Source organism: Scatophagus argus, chromosome 8 (genome assembly GCF_020382885.2).
Source record: "Scatophagus argus isolate fScaArg1 chromosome 8, fScaArg1.pri, whole genome shotgun sequence".
NCBI classification, from domain to species: Eukaryota; Metazoa; Chordata; class Actinopteri; family Scatophagidae; genus Scatophagus; species Scatophagus argus.
Window position 1 is genome coordinate 25,453,394 of NC_058500.1, and position 27,297 is coordinate 25,480,690.

Sequence of the window (27,297 nt, forward strand, 5' to 3'; positions counted from 1 at the left end):
ATACTATATATATATACTATATATATGTATAAAGCACTATATACTTCTGTCATTGAGACAGAGAGAGGAGAAATATAAACACAGAACACACCATAGCCAGTCATTAAGAATCATACACGTGTCATACATGTTAAAATCGACGTACACATTCATCTAATGTAATGAGATTTTGAGCTTTTAATGTCCTTTGTAATTTATTCCATTCCATCAAAGTACAGAAAGGCAGTCTGTCTGAGGTCAGTAATTATTGAAAAAGTGTAAAAGTACTCACAAATAATGCTTGTACGGTGATCATACAGATAAATCAATTCCTATTATTATTTGTTGTTATTTCCCATAGGACTGTTGTACTACACTGCATTAGCTCTAACTAAGAAAACTGAGTATAAACATGGAGGAGTCGTCATGTTCAGTGACATATACCAATCTCATATGTAACATGTTGAGTTGGCACAAAGAAGAATATCTGTCATGAGAAAAAAACTGTTTTGCATTTATGCATTTTGTTCTTTTATAAGCCTGTAAAGCTTTTCACCATGTTTAAACCACAGACAGAATTATAGAAAGCTTTCCAGACACCCATTTTCTTTGAAATTCTGTATTCAGGACTTTCATTGTGTAAAAAAAAATGTCTGGTAGAATTCAAATTCTCACCCCCACTGTAGACAGACTCAGCTGAGTAAGCCCTCGCATCCAACAGCTTTGTGAGGGAAGGAGTGAATCACTGGCATATTGACAATATAGTTTTCACTCTTAATCACGCAAGGGTGCCATCATTTACAGTAGCTACACATGCAAGTCTCCCAGAAGCTTGTCAGCAAGAATCAAAACAGAATTGTCACCTCATCATCGTGTGCTCAGGAATGAGAAAGAACAGTCTTCAAAACGTTTCTCACACTGTTAATATTCACACGAGAACGGAGTATGATATGAAATACTGGCCATACTCTACATGAAAGCTTGTGCACTTCTGAACTGCAGCGTGAGCTACATGTGCAGAAATGATGAACTGTTTCCCATCTGCATCGATACATCAGCAAATGAAATGATAGTTCAGCCTGGAAATACACAGGAAAAAAAAAACTTGCTACAGAAGGCTTTTGACATAGGTGTTGAATAATCAGATATATAACGGTTGGATTCCATTTAGCTGCTTCACTGTCAGGGTCGTCTTTGTCGTTCATACTGTCCCACTGACAAGACTTATTGGACACCTGAATGGAACTAACTAATAACTTAAGTTGGTGTGATGTGCAGCAGAACCATAGTTCTAATATATATTGGGGGAATTAAATATGCTCAAAATACCCCCCCACCACCACTAAATATAATTAACTCATTTGCTATGCTACAACTGGCAAACTCTCAACTTTGAAATAATCGTTAGCAAGCAAGCTAGCTTGAATCACGTTCATTCCTAATCTTTGCCATTACATACAATGAAAAAAGAAAAGACACATTTAAGAAAAGGAGCTCAACTCATCTTGAGCAAATTACTGGACACACTGGGATTAATGAAATCAAAACAGGAAGCATGGACAGCATGCAGACGTCTTCTCAGAAACGATTTGTTTATGGTGACGCCTTAGTAAATGTAATGTGTAAGGTTATGTAAATATGTAGCTACACAGTAATACAGAAGATACAAAGTTCTTCTGTTTGTCAGTATGCAAAACAGGGTTATTATTACAGTCCCTGAAAGTTATATAAATGGGCAAATAAATGAATTCTCAGTCAGCAAATGAATAAAATAAACTAGGGTGAAACTACTGAACCTCGCTTGAGACAGAACATCAAAAATCTGCTGTACATCGCTGTGAATCTACTTTTTCATTGTGTACTTCTAGTCATTTTTTTTTACTTTCTCTAATTATCTGTACTCGTTTCTGTCTTTGCGCTGCTGCAACACACGAATTTCTATTGTCGAATAAGTATTATCTTACATCAACTGAACTGTGCGTTCAAGATGAATCTGTACGTTCATCAAAAATCTTTTTTTCAGATTTCACTTTCTAACCTTGCTGACTTTAAAAAGTTAAGTTATATTTGTATTGATTTTAGTGTTGATTTGAGTGTGTTAAATTTAACAACCAATTATATATCCTGCTAACTGGCAAAAGCCATCATGTTTTCAAAGAAATGTAACACCATCTCTATTACAGGCATGGAAAAAAAAAAGTATGATTAATGTCTTATGGTTCTGTTTAGGCAACTCAAAGCTTATATTTAACCTGATGGAAGTATAGTGATCTTGGTTAAACGTGACAATTCAGTGGTATGCTACAAAACATGTTTATTTCTTAAGTATTTATATCATTTTCTAAACTGAAAATGTTTGACCAACCACACCCAAATTATCTTGAATCTGAGTGAACATACTACTGAAAGGTTTTTAACAACACAAAAGCAGTTTCCATTAAGCCTGGTGTTGCTGGCGATGGCAGTCTGAGTAGAAATTCACACTGAATATAAACTACAGCAGGTAATACTAACAGTAAAGTCAGAAATCTGTCACCTTGGTGAAGCTAGCAGAAAGGATACACAGTTACATTCAAGTGTCTGGAAGGCAGATAAAAAGATAAACAGGCTTAACTAATAAAATAGCTCATTCAAATTAGACTTGCAATAATTAGTAGATTATTTGATTAGTCAATCCAAAGAAAAATTAGTTTCCAACTATATCATTTCACACGGAAAAACATTTGCTGGTTCTCACTAGCGTAAAGATAAAATGTAACAAATTCTTATGGTTTTGGACCATTGCTTGGCCAAAGAAAGCAACTTGAAGACATCAGTTTGGACTCTGGGACTGAAAATGAAACATGAAAATAACCAGCATTTTAATTAATAGTGAAAAATGTTGTTAGTTGCAGCCCTAATTCGAATGAAGTACCCATTGCTGGACTAATAAAGGTTTATCTTATCTGAAAAGCAGCAGAGAATTAATTTTTACAGCGATAGAGATATATATTGGTTTCATTCATTCTTCTAAGAAATCCCATTTGATGAGAAAAGCAACGACTGCAGCTGAGTAACACTGTTATTTTAATGTCATAAATGTGGAATGTAAGGTGAGAAGAGATGCTGTTGCTGATGAAAGCACATTCGGATCACATCAGGACACACGTGTGCTGTTATTTTCCCGGGGCCATGTGAACATTTTGTATGATGACTTGTTTATTGTTTTTGCTGGGGTAAAAAGAGCTTACTTTCCAACAAACATATTTTTTCAGGTAGTCAGAGCAGCATTTGGAAAGTGAGTTTTTCTTGCAATCTCTTGTATTGTTTTGATTTGCTGAGACTTGAACTTTCCAGTCTCCTGCTGTGGGTATATATATGAAATATCTTGCAACTTAAACACATCCTCTTCCTCTGAGACAGTTGTCAGGTGAGTGCTGAGTGCTTACTCATACTGGTGTCGATACTAACATCACATACTTGAAACGAGTTTTAGACCAGATGGTAAAATGATAGAACAGTTTGACATTTACAGTTAAATGTGTTTATTTCTTGGAAACAACTAAACTAAAATAAAAAATATGAATGCATGCTGATGAATGCCCCCCTCCCCTCCACACACACACACACGCACACACACACACACACACACACACACACACACACACACACACACACACACACACACACACACACTTCTTTGGTACTTGTTCTTGTCTGACCAGTCTAAATCACAAAATCATGCAGATTTCTGTATGATTTTGCTGGAGGTCTGCCTGTCTTACTTTCATCAAGTTTTAGATGCCGAAAACTATTTCCTGTGAAATAACACTCCCCTCTCATTCATTTCAAAGTATCTCCCTCAAAGAACCTGAGAAAAGGAAGACAGAGGCAAGAAAGCTGTTCTACACAGAGCTCACACGGTAAGCAAAAATCTTAATATTTTACAACCAACTGGGCTTGTTACAAAGTGAAATACAGAAAACAGACAATTTGTACAGGGTCTGTTCAGGGAGAGCAGCGGAATGTGCTCTGTATGCAGTCAACGGATGTACAAATATTTGAAATCACAATAATGTGAAGGAAATACACCACAAGAGACATAAACACAGCAGGAACCAAAATCTGTGTTTTGAGATGAGGTTAAGATAAGGTTATCTTAAACTTGTTTAAACACACAGATTTTCTTTTTTAAAGAATCATTGATTAAATTTGAGCAGCAGAGATTCTGAAAACCTTAATCTCCCTAAATGATCACATAAAGCTCTTCTGAAATAACCCCGATGCTCAGTACAGTAAAAGTAATGTTTCTTTTATTCATATGGAAAATAAATGTGAAACGTTCAGAAAAGTGTTGTGGTTGTATTTGATCAAATTTCTTCAGCTTTACTGCGGTGAATGCAGTAAACAGTGAAAAGATTATATGACAACACTGACCAAAAAAGGATGATTTAATCCGACGGGGTTTGTTTCAAAACATCATCCTCTGCCAAAGATCAATAATATCAGATTTTATAGATCAAAAAATATATTTATATTTAATATAAATACATAAAATACAGTTTTAAATCAACAACATCACGTGTGACCTGCCCAGCATACCAGTCTCATCAAATATAAAATTCGGTTTTTGTCTGACAGCTCTTGAAAGACATGATAAGTGATGCTGATAATTAAGCAGTTTCAAGATAAATAAATAAAAATATATACAGAATGAGATGTAGGGGTTTTATCTGACCGTCCTCTGTTTTTAACTCTTAACTCTCTCATCATTGTTAAGATGAATGGAAAGAAAAGAAATATGAGGAAAGTAAGTGTAAAGTCCTCTTTCCTGTGCAATCACACCTTTAAGCTAAATAGAAATGACCAAAAAAAAAAAAAAGTAAAATCTTCAATATTTTCCCATAAATTTTCATTTTTATTATGGTCTCTGGTCTTATACGTTTATACCTAAACTAAATGCTCCCTATTTGCTCAGGTACTTGGCTTCCTACATTTACTACACATGGTGAAATGAGTTTAAAACAAACAAACAAACAAAAAAACCAAAAAAAACATGCTTGTTCAATCTTAAAACAAACTCAAACTCAACAAAGTTTTAATATAACCATAACATATCGAAAGCTTTTTCAGCACAATAGGTCCAGCATGTGTTTACCCTAGCTTAGCACAAAGTGCTAGCCTGATGGTGATATTTGTGATATTATATTTTGTTATAAATCAACTTACTGCTGACAAATCAGCAGAATCTCACTTCAAATACATTCCTTTGATGAAGCCTGTAGATACCTCACAATTCATAGCTGAAGTGCAGCTGATGTAATGGCAGTGACAATGTTATTGTTTCTCTTTTCCTTTCTGGTTTTCTAGATTCAACATGTACACTTCATTATGCTGTGCTCGCAAACATCTGGCTGAGGGAAAATGTCAAATTAAGTACAATTTCCAGACTGAAAGTGCACTCACTCACTCGCTCGCTCGCTCACTCACTCACTCACTCACTCACATGCTTCCATTTATAATGATGACTTGTACGTTCCCATCATCATTTAGTATCGTGCTCACCATAAAGCAGAGAAGCTTTGATTTTGTCAGCACATTGTGTACACTCGGATCAGCTCGCATTACGTGTGTGTTACCGTGGAGCTTGTTGGAGAGCTGAGGTGGTGGCAATTAAAGGTGTTCGCAGGAGTAACAGCCAGGCATAGATGTGGGTATTCCTGCGCATGTTGTGTAACACCTCAGGAAGCTTTTCTAAAAGCTGCAACCATCTTTTCTGCAGAAATCAGGAAATGGAGCTGCAGAGGTGAAGAACAGTCTATCGTTACTGTGAGACATCACCTTCCTAGCTCATTGAAAAATTGGCTGTTTATTGTCCTTTTTCATATCATATTAAAAGTTTAGTATCATTTTCTTGTGTGACACTGTACGCCAACTAGATGAAAAGGGAAGATAAATTTGAAAATATAGAAGAAACAAGAGCACTGTAGTGGAAGTCTATGCAGTTTTGTTTCCACACAGGTACACTAAAATTTTGAGGACAACAAAGAAATACAGGTGGTACAGGTGGTGTACAGGTACAGGAGGTGTCTTGGTGGTGATGCCTCATGGGCAACAGCCCTAAAACACATACAAAAGTAACATTTTTTGTATCAGGTGAAAAAGAGATGATATGATGAACAATGATGGTAAAAAAAGAGCCTTTTCATCATCAGGACAACATTTAATTTAATTTAATTTCAAATAGTGGCAATATGAATAAATATTATATTGGGTGTATGTAATGTAATTTAATATTTCATCATCATATAAAGTCATATTGTCAGAGAAAATGAGCAGACATAAATCCAGTAAATTAAAATGTAACACATTCTCACTCTCAGCAGGTTAAATACAGCATTTGAATCAGTTACCCTAAGCTTCAAACTATGATGCTCTTTTTATCCCTCTGGAGTCAGTTTTTGTGCAGGGCTCTGCTGTCAGATTAGCAATAAATATGTAACATCCAGTTAGACTTTCAAAATAAAGCTTGCTGGAAACATTCCACATATATCGATGTATTATGACTTTTTTTTGTTATTAATATTGCAGTTTGGTTAGGTTTAGGCACAAAAACTTCTTGGTTATGTTCCAGAAAAAAAGTTAGTTAAAATAAAAAGCTGACTTATTTAAACAACATGCACGTGTCATATGTTATACATGTGTATAACATAAGATCAAAACAAAGAACTTAACATTTAATTTCAATTTCAATTTATTTATATAGCACCTTATACAATCAAAATTGTCTCTAGATGCTTTACAGAGACCCAGAGCCTGAACCCCCGAGCAAGCAGACAGTGGCAAGGAAAAACTCCCTTTTAACAGGAAGAATCCTTGAGCAGGACCCGGCTTGTAAGGGAGAACTACCCTGCTGATAGTCGGCCGGGTGAAGGGGGGGAAAGAAGAGGTAGACAGGACAGAGAGGATGACAGAGAGAGAGAGAGAGAGAGAGAAACATGCATGCAGTAAACATCATAAATTACAAGGACAGGCATGACAGGTTCTTATAATTGGAATTCTGAAGACTTGTCTGTCTGTCTGTCTCTCTCTCTCTCTCTCTCTCTTTCTCTCCTGCTCTCCCTCTCTCTCTCTCTCTTTCTCTCCTGCTCTCTCTCTCTCTCTCTCTCTCTCTCTCTCTCTCCCTCTCTCTCAACCCAACCGGTCAAGGCAGATGGCCGCCCATCTTGAGCCGGGGTCTGCTCCAAGGTTTCTGCCTTCTAAAAGGCAGTTTTTCCTCGCCACTGTCGCCAAGTGCTTGCTCAAGGGGGAATGCTGGGCTCTCCGTATTGCAATTTAATTAAAGAGTTTGGTCTAGACCTGCTCTAACTCGAAAGTGTCATGAGATAACTTTTGTTGTGAATTGGCACTATATAAATAAACTGAATTGAAATTGAATTGAAAATTTAATTATATATTGTATGTATCTGTTTTTTAGCTGGTATGTTGTTTAAGTTAGTTATAATAGCACTACATAGAAGAACAACATGGGCAGATGTTGATAGTAGACATTGGGTTTGTCAGGGGGCCAGATGCAGTTCAACATGTAGATCTAGATCTAGATTTAGTTAGACACGGGACTTGGACTCCCACAGAGAGGACCTGTGTTTGACCCAGCTACCTCTAATTTTTTTTTTTTTTTTTTTGTTTTTTGACTCTTTACACTCCTATACTCGACAGATGCATCCAGGAATGACTCTAGAGGTTTTGAAGCGAAAGGTTGCGGCTGCTGTATTTCAGGGTGCGAAAGGCAGTACTGCTCACTGATTTACAGCATTGTTCAAAAGGGTGTTCCCAGAGGCGGTCAACAGCATTTACAGTGCTCCCTGTCATATTCCACTGGGGAAGGCCAAGAGATGCAGCAGCCCCAGAAAAGACTAATAAGTGGACTTTGAGATAAGAGCTTCTTTCTTTTTGTTAAACTACTTAGTTTTGTAGAGGATAATTTAGTGATGTTCAAAGCTTCAGCCCAGTCAGCATGATGCTGGGCCCAAGCTGATAATTGCTGTGATATCACAAAATTATACTGTTGTTGTAAATTTTATGGAGTATTCATGCTGTCTGCCTGTCCCGAGGTAATGATCTAATGCGCTCATGAGGACATCTTATCATCTCATCAAAACAAAGGTGTCATGACGATAGCAGTGTGTGTAGGCCTACTTCCTTTTCTTCCTGTTATTTTATCTCTGTTTATCTGCAATGATGCATCTTAGTCTCAGGGCTGGGAAAAACCTGTTATAGTTAATTCTGCAAAAGTACTGATGAATTTCAAAAAGTGAAATTTGTTATTTTAATCCATTAATGGGTCCATTAACCCTAACCCTAAGTTTAGGTTTAAAACATTCACTGTTGTAAAAAGTACTCAATAGTCATACTTGAGTAAAAGTAAAGATGCTGTCTTATCTGCTATCTCTCTCTCTCCCTGTCTCTCTCTCTTCCTCTCTCTCTCTCTCTATTACAGTATATAGTTAGTACTCAAGTACCTCCAAATTGTACTTAAGTACAAAGTACAATACTTGAGTAAAAAGTTACTTGCATTCCATGACTCAGAAATTTTAATGCTAATTCAGTGTGATATACTGAAATGTAAATTGTTTTTTATCACTACACTCATTTTTAAATCTTCATGTGCACTTTTTCGTACATCTTGAACATATACTGTAGCTACAATAATAAAGCACATATTCAGATGAGCAGAATTCAGTTTGGGTGCTACATATCTGCTTTTTTCTCAGCCTGCAGCCCTGCCTTCTGGACTAACATTAAATTTTCATCTTTTTAAACTACCTAACCAAATGAATAACTAACTGACCAACTCACTAACTAACAGGTAACTGGTTGTTAAGCACCTTGGGAATCTGGTTCTTAAAAGGTGCTATATAAATAAAGTTATTATTATTATTACAAATAATTAAATAAATTCAGTATTTAATTCTTTATTGCTATGTCAGTGTGGTTAGTATTCACGTAATGTAAATGTGTAGGAGACTTATGTTTTTAGTTGTCTGATCTAAAATTACCCGACAATTTCAAGGTATCAATGTGATTGGGATGCCTGATTTGAGATATGGGAGTGAGTGAGTAATAAACCCATGCATTGATAGTAGTACCAGTATGAGGCAACTGCAACTTTCCACACTGTAATGTGGCTGATCACACTATCCAAATAGAAAATACTTCTTAAACCTATTTATACCCATTGAGGCGTTGACTCACAGAAGACCAACCAAATATCAACCATCATAGACATCGATTTGAGGGTGCAGTGTTGTGACTAAAGCTCTCCTTGCTTTGACATAACAGACACAGAGGCTTTGATGGGCTTTTTCTAGGGGAGATAAAGTCGTGGAGGAAAGCCAAAATGAGAGATGACGGTGAGAAGCCACAAAAATGTTGAGTGCTCTCACTTTCTACTGAATTCCTGTTTCTGTGAGAGCACATTTGCATAGCACAATGTGTTCTGTTTATTGTGAACACTTATTCAGCCTCAAAGAAATCTCTGGTGTGAAAGCAAGATAACTGAAAGAGATACTAATAATGCTAATGCTAGTACTGAGTACAATATGTTGTTTAGAAGGTGGCAATAGTTATTACTTACTTCACAGAGAGATATTTTATGTCATAAGCTTTCATATGAAGCTGTGGACTTACATGTCATTGTGACCAGTTGTGCAAAAAGTATTCTGATCCTTCACTTCAGTAAAAGTACCACAATGTGAAAATATTCCTTGATAACTAAAAATTCAGCCTTATTTAAGTAATGCTGTGTGTTATCAGCTAAAAGTGTATTTAAAGAATGAAAGTAAAAGTATTCACAGTGCACTGAAATGTTCCCTTCCAGTGTTTTACTATTACATCTGATAATTTTGGATTAACATTACCACTGCATTTGTATGTATACTGCATTTTACTGCTGCAGATGTTTAAGATTGAGCTCATTTTAACTATTTTACATATAGCTGCATCATATTCAATGAGATCCTCATATGCTTGTAGCGTGGCTGTCCTGTGAGACATACGTATCTCTAAAAAGTCTTTTCATAAGCTCAGGAAAAAAAATCCTGTTTTCAATTTTGTGGCCGTTAATTTAATCCAGCTAATTCAAGAGGCTTTAGCTTAAGAAGAATGAAAATTTTCCCAACTAGACAGAAAGGAGATGAAGAACTGTAATCTGAAAAGTAACTAGTAACTAAAGGGGTCAGACAAATGTAGTGTAGTAAAAAGTACAATATCTGCTTTTGAGATCAAGTTGAGAAGTAGTATAAAGTAGTTTAAAATTAGTTATGTACATGTATGTTGAATCTGTACTTATATACAGTACTTGAGAAAACATAGCTGCATACGAAATACAAGTGGAGATGAGGCCAAAGATGGAGCCAAAGACACAATCACACTCTTTGTTCTTTGTGAAGACGCACTAAAAACTTTCAAAAGTACAAAGTGTGAGAGTGCTTGATAAATGTGGTGTATCCTCTTTGGAGAATTTTACAGCTTTGTGTAAATGATAAGGTTGAGTATCATATAATGAAGGACTACTCCAGCAAAGATACCATCCAGGCATCATAGACAAAGTCCCAGTGCTTGCAGGTGACATACCACCATGCTGCACAAAAGTAGAGCAGCATCTCCCACTCATTCTGTACTGTTGTGGTGATGCTATCATTGTGTGTGTGTGTGTGTGTGTGTGTGTGTGTCAGTGCACCTGTGAACAACACAGTCTCTCTGTCAGCAGGTACAGGAAATGTTTTGAACCACTTAAGACTCTAATGTGTACAGTGAACGCTGGATGCTGATGGGCTGGAGAGTATGCATTGCTGTGTTGTCTTTTAAAACAAAAACTTGAGAAAGACTCATACATACATTAAAATAAAGAAAAAAGAGCATGAATTAGTAAAGCAGTGATCAGTAGTGTCCATCAGATCAGTAATTAGTGTTATTGAATTAATACATTGTGCATACAAATGAATGAATACGGTATGTATTTTTTCATTACTAATTTGAACACTTGGCATGTTTGTGTGCACAAAGCGATATAATCAAATGAAGAAACTGTCAACATGTTTGAAAGATAATGCAATGTTGCTCAAAAGGCAACCATACTAATATAAAGTGATCAGGAGTCTATTACCATCCTTTACCATCCTTACATTGTTGGTTGGTGGTGGTGGTTTCACAGCTGTTTATTCTGCAGGGCAATGCTACACAGCAATATATATGCAGCTAACTGATAGCATTGTTGAAACAACACCTAATGTGGACAAATTGTCTAACAATATCCATGTACAGAATTGAAATAAGTGACATCTCAGTACCAAAACATAACTGTTAGTCTGCTGCTGATAAGCTGATGAGTACTCCAACCTAACAGTTTCTACCACCAGACTAACTTGACACATAGTGTTGTGGTGGTAAAGGACACTGTGGACAGTCTAACCTAAATGAGTGACTCTGTTTGAAGTAGTGTAATGAAATTCATTTTGAACAGAGACAGATGAACATATGTCAGAAATGTCTCCTGTCCAACACTGCTATCTTAGACATCCAATTCAATTGAATTCAATTCAATTCAGTTTATTTATATAGCGCCAATTCACAACAAAAGTTATCTCATGACACTTTCCAATTAGAGCAGGTCTAGACCAAACTCTTTAATTAAATTGTAAAATAGAGAGAGCCCAACATTCCCCCTTGAGCAAGCACTTGGCGACAGTGGCGAGGAAAAACTGCCTTTAGAAGGCAGAAACCTCGGAGCAGACCCCGGCTCAAGATGGGCGGCCATCTGGCTTGATCGGTTGGGTTGAGAGAGAGAGAGAGAGAGAGAGAGAGGGAGAGAGAGAGAGAGAGAGACAGACAAAGAGAGAGATTGAGAGATGGGTATAAAATATCAAGAAGATATATTAACCCTATATTCTTTTGATTTAAGCCCATGAATTGTTAGTTCAAGGGATGAAATCAAGTTATTTGAGAAGACAAATTAAGCAATGCAAGAGCAAATGCAAAAAATGGGTTTCTAAATGTATGTATTTGATGTAAAATGCTGATACACACTATACAATACTGCTGGTTTACTTTTCATTACTGAAGTATAGACCAGTTGGAGCACTTGACTGAATAACAAACAGTTGTGTCAGTCTGGGTCACTTGGTAAGGAAGGGCCACCAAACTTCAACCATATGTGAATATAAGTAAAATATGCAATATAATGAAAACATTAAGGATTAGGAAAAGAAACTTAGCATGAGGGAATATCTTCTACAATGGTATACTATACTTTTCAGAACCTGATTAATTCAGTATGACAAAGAGCGAAACACCTTTCATGTGAGGGCAAAGGAGTTTGTCGTTTACTCTGATGATTTTTTTTTTCCTGTTCACCTGTTACTCACAGCGACTTGAAGTGCTAAAATTAACCCTTTAAGGCAATGTTCTGAACAATAACACTGCAGCTGCACTGTTTGGAGGATCAGCTCAATAACATGGTTATCATTTCCAAACTGTCCCAGTTGTTCTTGTGAGGATGTTTTTGTGGTCTTTGCTTTCATAATAACTGCTTCTTTATGGTGACTGTGCTGAAATATGAGGAGCACTGAGCACTGAAAACAAACAAAACAAAACAAAACAAAACGGGTTGTGCGCGGTACCCCTTTCCAGTAAGGTTTATAAAGGCTTTATAAGTTGTAACCAACAGCTTTTTTTAATGGTTAATAAATAATTTAGGTTATATAATAAGCCATCAATAATAAAATGCTTGCTGAATAGTGAAATCCCTCTAAGCTGTTTGACAATATAAAGGCTGCAGATAATATCTGTTTATTCATATCTTATTAACACTCACAACCACAGATTTGATGTGTAAAACCCTAATACACAACTGCAGACTATTAGGAAATTATCAGTGGACCTTTATTTATTGATGTAAAAACTATTTCAAATATTGACTTTAATGGTGGCCCCAAGGTACATTCTACAGAGCGAATTTACATTTTAACATTTTAGTAAACGAATAAAGAAAAAGATGACATTATAATCACTTGTTCATTTGTTATATTTTCAGTCTAAAAGCAGCATCAGTTTGTGCAAGTGTGGAAGTTATTATCCATTAAATATTTGCTTTCATACATCTCATCTTTTAATCAGTAAACATGCCTGAAATATTTCTTCCAAATAAATGTCACACAACCTTAAACTCTCATTAGTGAAATGATTTCATCTCTCCTGTCACCGCAGAGATGCCAGAGACGTTCAGTGAGACAGTTATATGTGGACAGCACAAAGCTCAACCACAGCGCGACAAAAAAATCAAACAGCTAGAGAAGCCGTGCCCTCCTCCTTTTCCTCCTACTCAGACCAGGGACATGCTGTCACCGCCTCCCACAGGAAGTCAGGTATGCAACACATGACATCATAGCTTTAACTGGCTGGAACAAACTTAACCACTTCCAGTGGTAATTTTCTCAGTTGAATGCGGTGGCGTGCTCATTGTGCAGAATGATTTTTTTAAATGTGTCTTATTATTTAGTATATAATATACTATTTATTAATGTTATTAATTGTAATAAATGTTCTAATTGACTGCTGTTGGATTTTTTAATGTATAAAAAAGCTCTGTCGCATTATTTAAGGTTATGTTTTGCATTGCTTTAATGACTTTGCCTGGCTGTCTGTAACAAACTGAGTCATGTAATTTGACCATAACTTGCATGAATCTGGTTTAATTGTGCTGAAATTAAAATAAAGTATAATATTAAACAAACTTAAGGCAAAATTTATATTCTATTCATCCTATCATCAGCATGACAGCCAATTTACTGAGGTTTTTTCTCTCAAATTTAAAGATTTCATTAAAATTTTATTAACATATTTTGAAATCTTACAGTAGCGCTCTGTCAGTTGGCTACTCATTTCATTCTTCAGATCTCTCACCAATATCTTCCTTGACATACCGGATCGTGTCACATCACCTACAACCTATTGTCTTCCATATCACGTGGCTGCCTCTCACAATAGTCATAGACTGCTTTGTTTTATTGCCTCTACAACAATAGGTAGCTGTGCTATTGTTTTATTGTCCTTTGTTGTCCTAATACTGCTAAATCTGTAGTCTTTCTCACCTGTTATTTCCAATAGGATTTCTTTTTGTCTTTTGTTAACATTTATGAATTTTTATGAATGAACCTTGCCCAGCCTTACATGACAACTTTAGGCACATCAGTTATGATAATGATGAAATCTCCCAAATGCGCTTGTCCTTATGAAAATCAGGCTGAAAGAAGTGATTTATGACAAGTTTGTGTAGTTAGGAGTTTGGTGAATCAACATGGAACAAATAAACAAACCTGACAGAAAAAGTAAGAGAAGGTAAAGATGTAAACCCAAATATATTCTTGCGACTGATTCAATTTTAATTTGTCACGTCATCCATATGCTGAACACTGGTGTTCTTTCTTGTCAGTGTTGTAGCAGTATGGAAGGCAATAGGCAGAAGCAGCAGAGACCATCAGTGCTGCGTCAAGTTTCCCAAACAGCTTCCAGACAACTACATGGTATGCAGTGTACACAAAGTTAACACGGCTGACTTATGAAAGTCATTTGTTTTCTAGACTGAATGAATGAATTAAATTAGGATTTTAAAACCATTCCCTGCTTGTCTACCCTGTGCAGAAGCGTGGCAGCACATTCTGTTGAATGCATTTAAAGCAGATCAAAAGTCAACATCAGTGCTTTCTTCTCCTATTGCATCCAGAAACAACTGCAGCTGTCTCCATTTGCAAGGAAGAGCTGGATGCAGGCTGTCTTTCCCAGTTCTCTTCATCACACTTGGGCTCCTCTCCCAGGCAAGGCCATCACGACTTATTCCCGCTGAGAAGAGACAGTCCAAAGCAGAACTCCATTGTAGCCAGGCTTCACGATAGGTGACTTTCGTTTTCACTTTTGCATTGAATAAAAAATTACATAAATGACTAAGTGAAAAATAACATATTAATGTCTAATTCATGAGTTAGCTATGCTGTGAGGAAAATTTGAAATAAGCAATGTTTGTGTACACTGTATTTAAGATTGTTTTTATTTGGCAAGGTCAAATGAATGTGGAACAGTGCTGTAGGGTTCAAAGGAGTTGTCCCATCCAGTCTACACTTGCGTTGTGGACTTGGAAAAGACTTGTGACCTTGGCTGGTGACAAGTTGCAAAAAGCATTCTCCTGTGTCAAATTTACCTTGTTGATCTATTCATATACCCTGAGCTCCTTCCTAAGACATTACCTGTCTTTATAATAACATTAAACTGCTTCATACTTTGTTCTTGAGGAAAACAGCCATAACTCTCACAGACTGAGGTTGCTTAACAGGATTTAAAAAAATAACCAATACAGTTCAATTCAATTTATTTATAAAGCATCAAATCACAACAAAAGTTGTCTCATGACACTTTTTGAAGTAGAGCAGGTCCAGACCAAACTAATTTAATTTTTGGTACAGAGAGACCCAACAAAACCTCCATGAGCAAGCACTTGGCGACAGTGGCGAGGAGCAAAAGCTTCCTTTTAGAAGGCAGAAACCTCAGTGCAGACCCTGGCTCTATCCTTGACCGATTGGGTTGTGTGTGTGTGTGTGTGAGAGAGAGAGAAAGAGAGCGGTATAATTAAAATTGGCTGCACTGTTTTCCAGGTTGGCTATGAAAGGTTAAGAATAAGGCTTTCAAATAAATTGTAACTTAGTTTAGGCTTTGGATTGATTGCTAGGCTTAAGTCAGAAATGGCTGCAATTCCACCTCTGTGGCCAGTGTTTTGTGGAATGTGAGTATTAATATGACTGTGGGAAGTGGATTAATTTAGACAAAATATATTCTTTGGGATGGAGCCAGGCTTCTGTTAGACAAAATAAATCCATATCATAATCTCATATTCAACAATTGTATTATGTTTACTGTAGAGATTAATAAACATGGAAGCTATCTTTTTGACTAAACTCTTTATACAAAGGTCTTCTCTTGTACCACCTCTTTAGGCCTGAATGTACCTCCGGTTACATGACTAGGAAATAATATCAGGACCAATACTGAGAAATTTCTCTTCCTTCTAGCATCCCCGAGGGAGCCAGTGCTTTGTTTGTAAGTGGCCTCTGCCGCTGGCCTGGCTGTGATGTGGTGTCCAAAGATTTCCCTAGTTTCTTAAAGTAAGTAGACATTTATTGAATCTCTCATCACCAAAGTGTCATGGCATTTTAGGGAATGGTTATTTTTTATAGGCATGGACTCCACTAAACCTCAGAAGGTATGCTGTTTTAGTAGTAGATTAGATTAGATTAGATTAACTTTATTGTCATTACACATGTAACACGTACAAGGCAACGAAATGCAGTTTGCATCTAACCAAAACTGCAATAAGCAGCAAGTGCAGAGACATAATATCTACAGTTATTGCTATGGATATTTTTTTAAAGATGGTATACAATAGATATGTACATTATGAGGTCAGTAAATATGGTCAAATTTACAGATGGATATATACAGCTGATATAAACAATGGTGTATAGTATGTTCCATGATATTTACAGCTGTACAGTATATAAGTGTCACTGGACTAAAAATTACAATATAACAACATAAGACTAGCGGTATGTACAGTAAGCTCTAAATGGATCATAGGACAGTGCAAGAAAAGCTACAGTGAGCTATGCGTATCAGCCACAGCATTTACTGTAGACTGTGCATGTAAACATAAACAACAGATTGTAAGTTGGGCTAGAGCAGTGCTTCTCAAATAGTGGGGCGATGCCAGGGGGGGCGCGTGTGACCCTGGGGAACATGCTTTTTTTGCCGTACTAGAATAAAGTGTAATTGCACATCCACTACAGTAGTTGGCAGTGGCGCTCTCATTGTCAGAGTGTGCGCAGGGAGTATTAGCTCTATGGTGTAGCGGCTTTTTTGCACCGAGCAGGCGATATGAAGTGCAGTAAGCGAACCCTTAAGAGACAACATGAAGACATTTTTAACAGGGATGAGAAGAAAGGCGGAGAGAGACGAAGATAATGAGACAAAAGTAACTCACCCGAAAGCTAAGACGAGGAAATATGATGAAGCATATGTAGCGCTTGGCTTCACTGTGACTACAGTGGGAGACGACAGACCGGTGTGTTTACTGTCTAAAAATGTTGGCAGCGGACAGCATGAAGCCAAATAAATTAAGGTCCCACTTGAAGACATTACATCCCAATCATGCTGATAAGCCGCTGGAGTTTTTTCAGCCAAAACGTGCCGAATATTGCCAACAATCATCCCGCTTTGTGAATGCTACTTCAGTAAACCAGCGAGAATTGTTAGCATCCTATTATTACATATTATTAAATATTATTACATATTTTTATTACTATTATTTATAGTCGTGGGGGGGGGGGAATTGTTTTCTACTTGCTGGGGGGGGGGCGCAACAGAAAATAATTGAGAAGCACTGGGCTAGAGGATGACGATGCTTTGAGTAAAACGTGGACAGCACGTACTCTGTGTGTCCTCAATGGCCTGATGTGGAGACTCTGTGATGCGTTGGGCAGTCTTCACCAGGTGGAGGTGGTTTTGAAGCATGTCGGCACAGCTGCTAGGGTTGAGGGACAGGTTGAAAATGTCTATAAAAACCCCAAACAACTGGCCAGCACATGTCCTGAACACGCGTCCAGGGATACCGTCAGGGCCAGCAGCCTTGCATGCGCTGATCCTGCAGGGAGTCTGACCTTGAAAGTTGTCTCCTGATTGTCCCGGTCGAAGCGAGCAAGGAAATCATTTAGCTCGTAGAGGAGGGGGGGGGACATTGGTGGCCATGGGGGAGGGGTTGCTAGGCTCTTAGTCAGTGATGACCTGCCACATACATTGGGGGTTGGAGTTGGTGAGCTGTTCTTCGACCCTTAGCTTGTAAGAGAGCTTGACCTTCTTGAGGCCCATCCTTAGGTTGGCCCTGGATAAGCTCTAGTCTGACTGCCCAAGGTGGGAGAGGGTAGTAGCTTTGTATGCTCCAGCTATGTTTGTGTAAACATGGTCCAAAGTTTTATTTCCTCTAGTATGGCAGGAAACATGCTGGTAAAATTTAGGCAGCATTGCCTTGAGGTTGGACAATAAAACAGCCTTTGGATGTGCAGTCTGTTGTTTGCTAATAGTTGCATACAGTTCTTTCATAGCCAGCTTGACATTAGCGTCTGGGGAGATATAAGTAGCGTTTATTATTGTGGAAGTAAACTCTTGTTGTAGCTCGTCCATTTTGTGCACCAGTGACCGCACATTAGCAAGGAAAATGCTGGGTAAAGAGAGTCGGTGCAGTGTTAGCTTTAGCTTAGCTGTTAGTCCTTCTTGTTTCCCCAGCCTTTGTTTATGGTCTTGACGCTGATTGGTGATACAACTGTGTGTCATAGTCCGATGTTCAACAGTTCTAGTCAGGTGTACAATGTGAAAGTAAAGCCGTCCTGTATGAACAGACCCGCAACAAGCAGGAAAACTACTGCTAATTTGCAGATTCTGGGGAGACACTGAGCCTCGCTTTGTGCACACTCTGTTGGGTACACGCCGCAGTTGTGAGGTGGGGCCTCCATGGATCTGATCTGTTTTTCAGCATTTCACACAGAGGCTCGACTGGATTGAGATCTGGAGAATTCAGAGACCATGTCAACACCTCAAAATCGTTGTTGTGTTCCTCAAACCATTCTTGAACCATTTTTGTAGTGTCTCAAGGCACATTATCCTGTTGAAAGAGGCCACTGCCATCAGGGAATACTGTTTCCATGAAGAGGTGTGCTTGGTCAGCAAAAAATGTTTAGGTAGGTGGTACTTCACAGTGGGAACATTGCCCAAAGCATCACACTGTCTCTGCCAGCTTGCCTTCTTCCCATAGTGCATTCTGGTGCCATATTTTCTCCAGATAAGTGACGCATACGGACCTGGGCCATTCACAAACTGGAAAAGAGAATGTGATTGATCAGACCATGCCACCTTCTTCCATTGTTCCTTGGTTCAGTTCTGCTGTTCATATGCCCATTGCATGTGCTTTTGGCGGTGGACACAGGTCAGCATAGGCTCCCTGACCAGTCCCCATACACAACAAACTATGATGCACTGTGTTCTGACACCTTTCTGTCGGAACCAGCGTTAACTTGCATACCTGCATCAGTGGCCTCCCAGGACCCTGTCGCCGGTTTACCAGTTTTCCTTCCTTGGCCAGCTTTTGGCTGGTCCTTAGCAGCAGTTTTCAAGATGTTCTGACCCAGTCGCGTAGCCATCATAATTTGACCTTTGTCAAAGTCCCCCAGAGCCTTATGCTTACCTATTTTTTCTGCTTCCAACACATCAACTTCAATGACAAAATATTCACTTACAGCCTAATATATCCCACCCACTGTCAGATGCCATTGTAAAGGCATAATATTAATAATAATAATAACTTTATTTGTATAGCACCATTCAAAAATTAGGTTTCCAAACTGCTTGACAGTCATTAAAAACAAAACTGACAAATTGTGCACAAAAAGGAGGCACTAAACAAAATATAAATAGACAAATTGTGAAGAAGGTTTAAGGTTTACATTAAGATACATAAAAAATAAAAGGAAATATAGTAATTTAAAACCAATAAGTTAAAGGGGACAGTAAAAAGACAACATCACGTAAAAGCTAGTCTATCAAGTGGATTTTGAGAAGTGATTTAAAAGAAGTCAATCAATGTTATGCTGAGGTTAACCTTTGAATCCATAATTCAGTCTTCAGGGACCACTTTCCCTGATCTTACTTCAAAAGAAAAATGTACTTCTTTTGAGTAATAGTCACTATATACTGTATGTCTCTGGTAGTTGTGTATCCCATGAAAATGAAAACAAATTATCTATTTATTATTTTAGAACAATGACCTATCAAAAAAAAAAAAAAAAAATTAGTTCTGTAGCACAACTTTCCCTTAGCTATGAGTGAGCATGAGCACAGGGATGGGGTAAATAGTCTATTGCCCTGTCTACAGAACTGATTGCAGTCATTCTAGACAATAGTTATGATCCCACCAGGTGTGATAGCACTTTTTAAAATTGTCCCAGAAGTGGCTTTCCACTTTGCTACACCAACAATACGTACCTAGGCTGCTTTTGACACCACATCAAGCTGCACAGAGCAGATTGAGCCAGGCAAGAAGTCAGACACAGGAAGGGCATAGAGAATGCATTCAGTTTTAAAACCAAAACAACCCATACAAACAGCAGTTCATATACATCAAAACAGATTTAAAAAATTAATTACATAGCCATGGTAGAAAACAAAACAAAAACAAAGTGTTTGGTGTGCTGTGCCCAATAGAATCGAGCTGTTAGTCCATGAAACTGGTCTGCAGGTTTTGGGAAGCTTGGGAGCTTTTTTGTTTATGCATCGGTTCAGTGTCATTCTGTCTGTCTTGTGGTCCTTTGCCGCAGATGGTTGTCTGACACTTGCCTTGTTGTTTTCTTTAGAAAATATTTCACTGTGAAGTCACAATTAGTCATAATATTTCACCGACTAAACACACTGTTCAGACAAAACAGTTATGTCTCTTTAGTACAGCTTGTTATCTTGAGCTTATCTATAGCCAATGTAAACTTTTGGGCTAAACTGAGCCACTGTTGTTGCTGTGAGTGGAGAGAAGGAAAGAGGTGCCATGACTTCCAAAAACTAAGACATGATAAGGCACAACAGCAGCAACAACAAGAAAGATATTAACTGAATACAGATAAGCTTACATAACAATCAGATGGTTATGATTTCCTTATTTTATTCCAAAACACTGTAAACATTGTAGAGTACATAACGTACATAAACAATATTTCACTGACTGAACATACTGTTCATACAAAACAGACTAATTCTCAGTGTTTTGCAGACTATAAAATTCAAAACCACTGTAGCAGATTGGACAAAAGTAGAGAAAAAATGTTAAGACTTAATTCAAGTTAATACCAGGTATAGTTAAGCATTACAGAGACAACTAGTTTCAAGTCAAGCTTCTCATCTAATGTTTGTTGAAGGAGTGACTCTGGGCAAATAAGTGTATGAACTAAAAACACTGAATTATTAATCTTTTCCTGTTTTGTTTTTTGTTTTTTTTAGACATCTCCATGCTGAGCACACTTATGGTGACAGAAGCATTGCTCAGTGGAAGGTCCAGCAAGATATTGTTCAGTGCATGGAGAGTCAGGTGGGAACTATAGAAAACTACACAAGTTATAAGATAAAAACAAGTTGTAAGCTATCTCCCCTGTGTGTGTGCCCTTTAAGTAATAAAATAGTGTAAACTCAGCTGACACAATAAAGTTGCTAACATACCATGTCATCTAGCATAAACCTTTAACCTGGCTCAGCTTTTGCCAAACTCCAATTGAATGTCCTGTGGCAGTGTGCTGGCCAAAAGCTAAATTAATGGTTCTCTTAAATATGAAGACTGTATTTCTACTGTCCACTGCATGAGCAGCAATAGTTGCTTGCTGATGCATGTTTGTACAGCTCATACAGTTTAACAATGCAATACGTAATAAGATAAGATAAGATAAGATGAACTTTATTGATCCCGCAGTGGAGAAATTCACTTGTTGTGGCAGCTCACAAGGACATACTGGATATACTGTATGTTAGCATTTTAGTTCACTACTAGCTTAGTTAACTATATCAGCAGAATATGAAGAAATATCAGTTCTGATGTCATGTACAAAACGTACATTTATTATGTTGTGGAGATATATCTTGAAATTAGCATGCTAACCAGCTAGTTTCAGTACTTTCTGTCTCGTAATACCACTTTGTACCTCTAGAGGGAGCAGGCTGATAATAATTTGGCTGGTAATAATTTCAGATAGGAGGTGTAAGCAAGCACTGAGTTTACTGCTTTTCACAATCCTTTCTCTTAGTTTTTTTGCTCTAATAAATAAAAATAACAAACTCACAAAATGTCAACAAAAGACATTTAATCTTCCACCTATTTTACTTATTACACAGAAAAATACAGCTATACACCTTCTGAATTCAAGTTTCTCTCCTTTAATTTACTACATAAACTAAGACAAGGCTATTTCTCCTGCCAACTCATTATTAAAAACCCAAACAAATGAGAAAGAAACCAAATAAATAGTTAATTCATGCTCTACATGCTGCTCTTCCATAGTGATGACTGCACTCTTTAAGCACTCTGGACAGATCTGAGTCAGCTTAGGGCCACCAGCTGTACAGCCAACTGAGCCAAGTAGCTAAATAGAGAATGGTCTAGACCTGCTCTATTTAGAAATTGAGATAGCCTTTGTCTTGAATTAGCGTGATATAAATAGACTGAATTGAACTGATTTAAATAGCTGGGCATCTCATCCAGTCATAGAAGGTACCCTTGTACCCACCCAATTTTAATGTATCTCCACTGCAAACACATCTGCAGCATCAGACAACCAGAGCACCTGCACAGTGTGATACAGTTTACTAAGCAAAAAAGTCCCAAGAGGGGCACAGGTAGGCGTTGAGTGGGAAGCTGAAGCTCATATCCAGTGTGGAAGCAACCATGTGCCACTGATATTTTCCATCACTTGAACGAGTAGTTTTTGTGCCTTAACCAAGCAAACATTCTGCTTCATGATAAGCACGTATTAAGGCTTGGAGTATCATCCACAGATGCCAAAAGCAATCTTGTGCGTCTGAATGAGACGCACAAGGGCATGACAAAGCATGGGTATGTGATGAGCTGGAATAAGGATGCATTGTACATTCATATGCAACTATTGACATTAGCATTAACCTGTACACATTTATCAAAATACTGCTTAATATTTAAGTATATTGTTGAAGTATTAGGTAGTGACTTTAACAATGACCTGCATGCTCTGCCAGTCTTGAGTGATGAAATCATGTATTTAAGACAAAATCTGATGTAAATTCAAACACTAAAATTCTCTTTTTTCAGCTTGTCCTGGAAAAACAGAAACTCATTGCGATGCAACTTCATCTGCACCTCTCTGAACACAAATATACTGATTTGGTATGTTGTCTCTAATTGTTCTTGGTTTCCTCTATTTCTTTAAGCTTAATAAGCTTCTTCAAAATTTTGAAGTTTGTTGGGTGTAGCTTGAAGGACTCAGTGAAACTGTCTGTTCATATCCACGTCCCATAATTACATTTAGAGGGCAGCTTCTGAGAGGACATACAGCCTTCCTCTGTTCCTTCCCCAACCTACAGTAACAGATGGAGAAGGAGTACAACAATGGAGCATTAAACATCTGGAGGAGTTATCTCAGCATGGCTACAGAGCTACTGGTTCTGCCCACCTTCTGCCAGGTAACAGTTTCTTTGGAAGTTCATTAAGGACAAAATAGTAGCACCAGAGGAGAAACAGCATTTCACTCAGATTTTTTGTTTGTTTGTTTGTTTGTTTTTCTCACTTCTTGAGCTGTGGAATGTGTCAGGGCACCTCCAAACAGGATTCAACAGACAGATCTGGCTATTAAAATGATATTGTTTCATGCTTATTACTCTTTTACCATTATAGCCTTTTGCACAAATGGGAGCTCAATATTTAATTTAGAGTATTTTGTCTGTAAAGTAAGTTTTATATAACATTTGAGATTTAAGATATGCCTGAACGTTGTTATATATTTGATGCTTTCCATTACTCACTTGATCACACTCACACATGAATAACACATAATCCTAATCAGTGTTTGATAACATGAAGTGATGACATTTCATCATTGTCATTGTACAGATTTGGCCCCCAGTATTGAATATTACAAATACAACAATATAAGGCCTCCATATACCTACGCCTACTTGATAAGATGGGTGAGTTATATAAGATTAATAGAAATATAACATTATTTGTTTTATTTCAGCACTTTGTAACATATATTCAGATACACAGCTGGAATAACTTGACGAAAATTTGTTTAATTCATTCTAAAATTTGATTGGATTAATCCAGACTACCAACCAAAATGAAACTTTTAAAGCCGAAAGGATTGTTTTATGTTGAGCATTTGTAGAAGCGGCTTTAAAATAATACTAATAATCTAATCAATACAAAGACAAATCTAAATAGTTCAGTATTCAGCCATAGACCATATGTATGTATGTGTATGTGTGTGTGTGTGTGTGTGTGTGTGTGTGTGTGTGTGTGTGTGTGTGTGTGTGTGTGCGTGTGCTCATATGTAAGGCAGTGGCCAGTTTCACAGGAAGGAAAATGATAACATTTGAAACAGAGTCAGTCATTGTAGCACAAGGTAGTCAAATGATGCCTCAGCTGAACATAACTGGATTAAATATACTCTGGTTGGTGACTAAATTGTTCACACAAATATGATGTTTTTGTCACAACTTGTCTCTTTGTGTTTGTTACTGTCTGCAGTCTATCTTGGAGTCTCCAGACAAACAGCGCACTCTGAATGAGATTTACAATTGGTTCACTACCATGTTCTCTTACTTCAGGCACAACACTGCAACCTGGAAGGTTTGAACCACTCAGATAAGACATTCACTCATATCTGCTGAAATAAGATGCATTTTTCCTATGAAGCTTTTTGGCAAATGTCGCTTAATGAATCATGGAAGCACAATGTTTCTTCTTTGGGTCCAGTCACACTATTTATCCATCCATCCATTAGCTATACCTGCCTATCCTTTGGATATTAGCAGCTTGAAGCACCTCACGGTCCATCTGGTGAATTTTACACTGTTAACAAAAGGCATACGTGTTGTGACTTTGTTGACCTCTGAACGGAAGTTGTTCTGTAGAGTACAAAATGGAAGAAGGTATCCTTTGTGGTCATTTCTTCTCAGATAGACAGCAGGACTCCTAAGTCTTTCTCACTTAGAAAATCCATCCATCCATCCATTTTCTATACCGCTTATCCATCAGGGTCGCCGGGGGACTGGAGCCTATCCCAGCTGACTCGCCAGTCAATCGCAGGGCCAACACACAAAGACAGACAACCACACACTCTCACACTCACACCTAGGGGCAATTTAGAGTAGCCAATTAACCTAATGTGCATGTTTTTGGTATTGTGGGAGGAAGCCGGAGAACCCGGAGAAAACCCACGCAGGCACAGGGAGAACATGCAAACTCCACATAGAAGGGCCCAGACCGGGATTCAAACCTAGAACCCTCTTGCTATGAGGCGACAGTGCTAACCACTGCACCACCGCCCCACTTAGAAAATAAGGTTATCAAATATCAAACAAAAGCGCAAAAGTGCTACACAACATTTATAATTGATGTCAACAAACCATTTTGTCAAGAAAAGAACAATGATTGCAGTTGATGGTTGTTCCTGTGGTTAGGGGAACAATCGCAGCTTTGGATAGCGAAACAGTCAGAACTTAAATGTGGGATTGAGAATTAGGTTTTCATTGCTAAATACATAGCAAGCTACCTATCTGCATTCACTAAAAATAGCAACAGAACAACGGAGACAAGTGCAGATGAGAGGTCATTGTGAGTCCTCTTAAAGAAATACCAATTGTTCAATGAACATTGTGTCTTTGATCCCTGCTAAGGACCGATAAGCCATTCATTACTGATTGATTAGAGCAAAACAAAACCGTTCGTCCATCATTTAGAAATCATCTAACAAGAACATGATGACAGCTGAAATGAAATGGCAGTTGAGGGTGATTATTGGGCTTTTCCTGTAAAAAGGTGAGGAGGTGGTTTGGGATGCTGGGCTGATTAGGGCAACACTGCGATCGCACAATATGGGATGGATGGTAGTATTGGGAAAAATTCAAAGGTTATGGTTTGCAGATGTGCGTACAATCAGGTAACAGGGGTTATGTATGACCAACTGAGCTAGTTGTGTGGTAAAGTTTGGTTGTTTAAGTTATAATTTCAGCTTTACATATAACTTGCAGTTTGCTTTAGAAGGAAGCAATAAGGTTATGGGAAATGTGCTTTTTTGCTACAAAGACATATTCTTATAGCCCTCTGGTTTTGGTAATGTGTTTAAGTAATATTGTTAGGCAAAAGATAATTCAATATACCCAAAACAACAACATGCAGTTTCCATCTAATAGAACACGTTTTACCTTTCTTTCATGATAATAGAATTGTCTTCTCTAACCAGAATGCAGTGCGGCACAATCTCAGCCTACACAAGTGTTTTGTGCGAGTGGAGGGAGGAAAGGGAGCTGTCTGGACAGTGGATGAAACAGAGTACCAGAGGAGGAAAGGACAGAAGTATCACAGGTACAAGTAATCCAAACCCCAAACTACTTGTGCGAAGATGTGGAGTCGGAATGGTGTAGGTAAAGAAGAAAATGAAGAGACATGATACAGAAGATGAAGATGTGTGTGTGTGTGTGTGTGCGTGCGTGCGCCACATTAACTGCGTTTTGTGTTTTCAGGGACTGTCCGGTGAAGTGGCTCAAGTCGTACTCTCATTACTGCCCAGAGGACTCCTAAACACCAGCAGATGGCAGCACTGAGCACTAATCTGGCAGCAGGAATCACATATACAGTCATTCAATCAGTGTACAGAGCTGCAGGAAGAACGACGAATCTGTTGAAATATCTATTTGTACTTTACTTTTGTATTTTCATATCATATGACTTATTCAACATGATTGTATCATTTGTTAAAGATATTTTGTAAACATACCCGATGATAGTTTTTGTACTTACTGATTTCTAATTCCAAAAAGAAGTCTTGCGAAATAAATGAAATCACCTTCTATGGGTGTTTTGTCTTAAGCCTGATTTGACCCATTCATGAATCAGTAGCTCCCTTCAGTCAGAGCTCACACCTCTCACCATCTCACATAATGTCTGTGTGTGCTGAACAGAGAACATGTGCATGCAGAACATCCTCCCTATGCATCTTTCACAAATACAATTTAGGGGAGGGTCATTCAAAGGCAACTGTGTATTATGACTATCAAGTATTCTATGGCAGGATATGAAATGATACGGACGAACTCTTGTAATCTGACTGACCACTCAACGTGCTTTACAACACGAGCTAACATTCACGCATTCACACACACATTTGTACACCACGCATGGTGCCAAGTGCTCTACCTTTGGAGCCACAACCGCTTTGGCCACCACATTTTTATAGTATAGTATAGTATAGTATAGTTATTATATATAAGCTGTTGCTCAGAGGCAGCACAGTAAAGCACTATGAAAATGAGGAAATACAGACAGAGGGCAGTCTCCACCATATACTTCTACAGTGTGTATTTATGCTACATTGTACTGTAGGAAATCCTCACAAATCATAGTGTGGAACTTATTTCATGGTTACTATTTTTATTTATTTGCAAGCTATTTTATCATTT

At 37.9% G+C, this 27,297-nt stretch overlaps 1 protein-coding gene across 2 annotated transcripts; it reads left to right on the top strand.

The window, feature by feature from the left end:
* Window positions 1–3,241: 3,241 nt before the first annotated feature.
* Window positions 3,242–26,690, top strand: foxp3b (forkhead box P3b). Of its 2 annotated transcripts, XM_046397417.1 has the most exons (13): window positions 3,242–3,388; window positions 3,813–3,881; window positions 13,225–13,382; window positions 14,450–14,540; window positions 14,741–14,909; window positions 16,077–16,169; window positions 21,097–21,184; window positions 22,928–23,002; window positions 23,145–23,298; window positions 23,726–23,802; window positions 24,365–24,466; window positions 26,082–26,203; window positions 26,362–26,690. In XM_046397417.1, exons 3-13 carry the CDS (start codon window positions 13,227–13,229, stop codon window positions 26,417–26,419), a joined length of 1,185 nt encoding a protein of 394 aa, XP_046253373.1. In that variant the 5' UTR covers window positions 3,242–3,388; window positions 3,813–3,881; window positions 13,225–13,226; the 3' UTR covers window positions 26,420–26,690. The 2 variants fall into 2 exon arrangements, with proteins under 2 accessions (XP_046253373.1, XP_046253372.1); XM_046397416.1 differs by lacking the exon at window positions 3,242–3,388 and having other exon boundaries at window positions 3,639–3,881.
* The last annotated feature ends 607 nt before the right edge of the window (window positions 26,691–27,297 follow it).

What these genes read in the sequence shown, in the direction of transcription:
- foxp3b (XM_046397417.1), top strand. Translation starts at nt 13,227, where the DNA reads ATGCCAGAGACGTTCAGTGAGACAGTTATATGTGGACAGCACAAAGCT. An exon ending in AGCTTCCAGACAACTACATG is followed by an intron (nt 14,541 to 14,740) that starts GTATGCAGTGTA and finishes TATTGCATCCAG; the next exon opens with AAACAACTGCAGCTGTCTCC. An exon ending in ACAACACTGCAACCTGGAAG is followed by an intron (nt 24,467 to 26,081) that starts GTTTGAACCACT and finishes TTCTCTAACCAG; the next exon opens with AATGCAGTGCGGCACAATCT.